Genomic DNA, 415 nt, shown 5'->3' on the forward strand with positions numbered 1-415 from the left:
CAGCATGCTCCATACTTCGGTCCATGGGGATAACAGAATACCACAGTGGGGACTCTGCGATGCACGACCGTTCTGGCTGTAGGTAGAAGACATCATTGCGGTTCCGCAGGCTCTCAGGACTGTGGAGAGAGAGGAAGGTGAGACCTGGGATATCAGCTTCGGGGGCTCACACAGCCTGGCCTGCCATCATGTTTATCAAGGGGGACTCAAGGCTTGTCCCATGGGGATAACAGAATACCACAGTGGGGACTCTGCGATGCACGACCGTTCTGGCTGTAGGTAGAAGACATCATTGCGGTTCCGCAGGCTCTCAGGACTGTGGAGAGAGAGGAAGGTGAGACCTGGGATATCAGCTTCGGGGGCTCACACAGCCTGGCCTGCCATCATGTTTATCAAGGGGGACTCAAGGCTTGTC

At 55.7% G+C, this 415-nt stretch overlaps 1 protein-coding gene across 1 annotated transcript in view; it reads right to left on the minus strand.

Moving 5' to 3' along the window:
- Nucleotides 1-415, minus strand: part of ZMYM3 (zinc finger, MYM-type 3) — a 22,043-nt gene that overhangs the window by 235 nt on the left and 21,393 nt on the right. The window contains exon 24 of the mRNA XM_009079247.1: nt 1-119. This exon is cut by the window's left edge and continues 235 nt beyond it. Within this exon, the coding sequence (XP_009077495.1) occupies nt 1-119 (119 nt within the window). The remainder of the gene's footprint in view (nt 120-415) is intronic.

The sequence above is a fragment of the Acanthisitta chloris genome, unplaced genomic scaffold, assembly GCF_000695815.1.
Source record: "Acanthisitta chloris isolate BGI_N310 unplaced genomic scaffold, ASM69581v1 scaffold7847, whole genome shotgun sequence".
Classification (NCBI taxonomy): Eukaryota; Metazoa; Chordata; class Aves; order Passeriformes; family Acanthisittidae; genus Acanthisitta; species Acanthisitta chloris.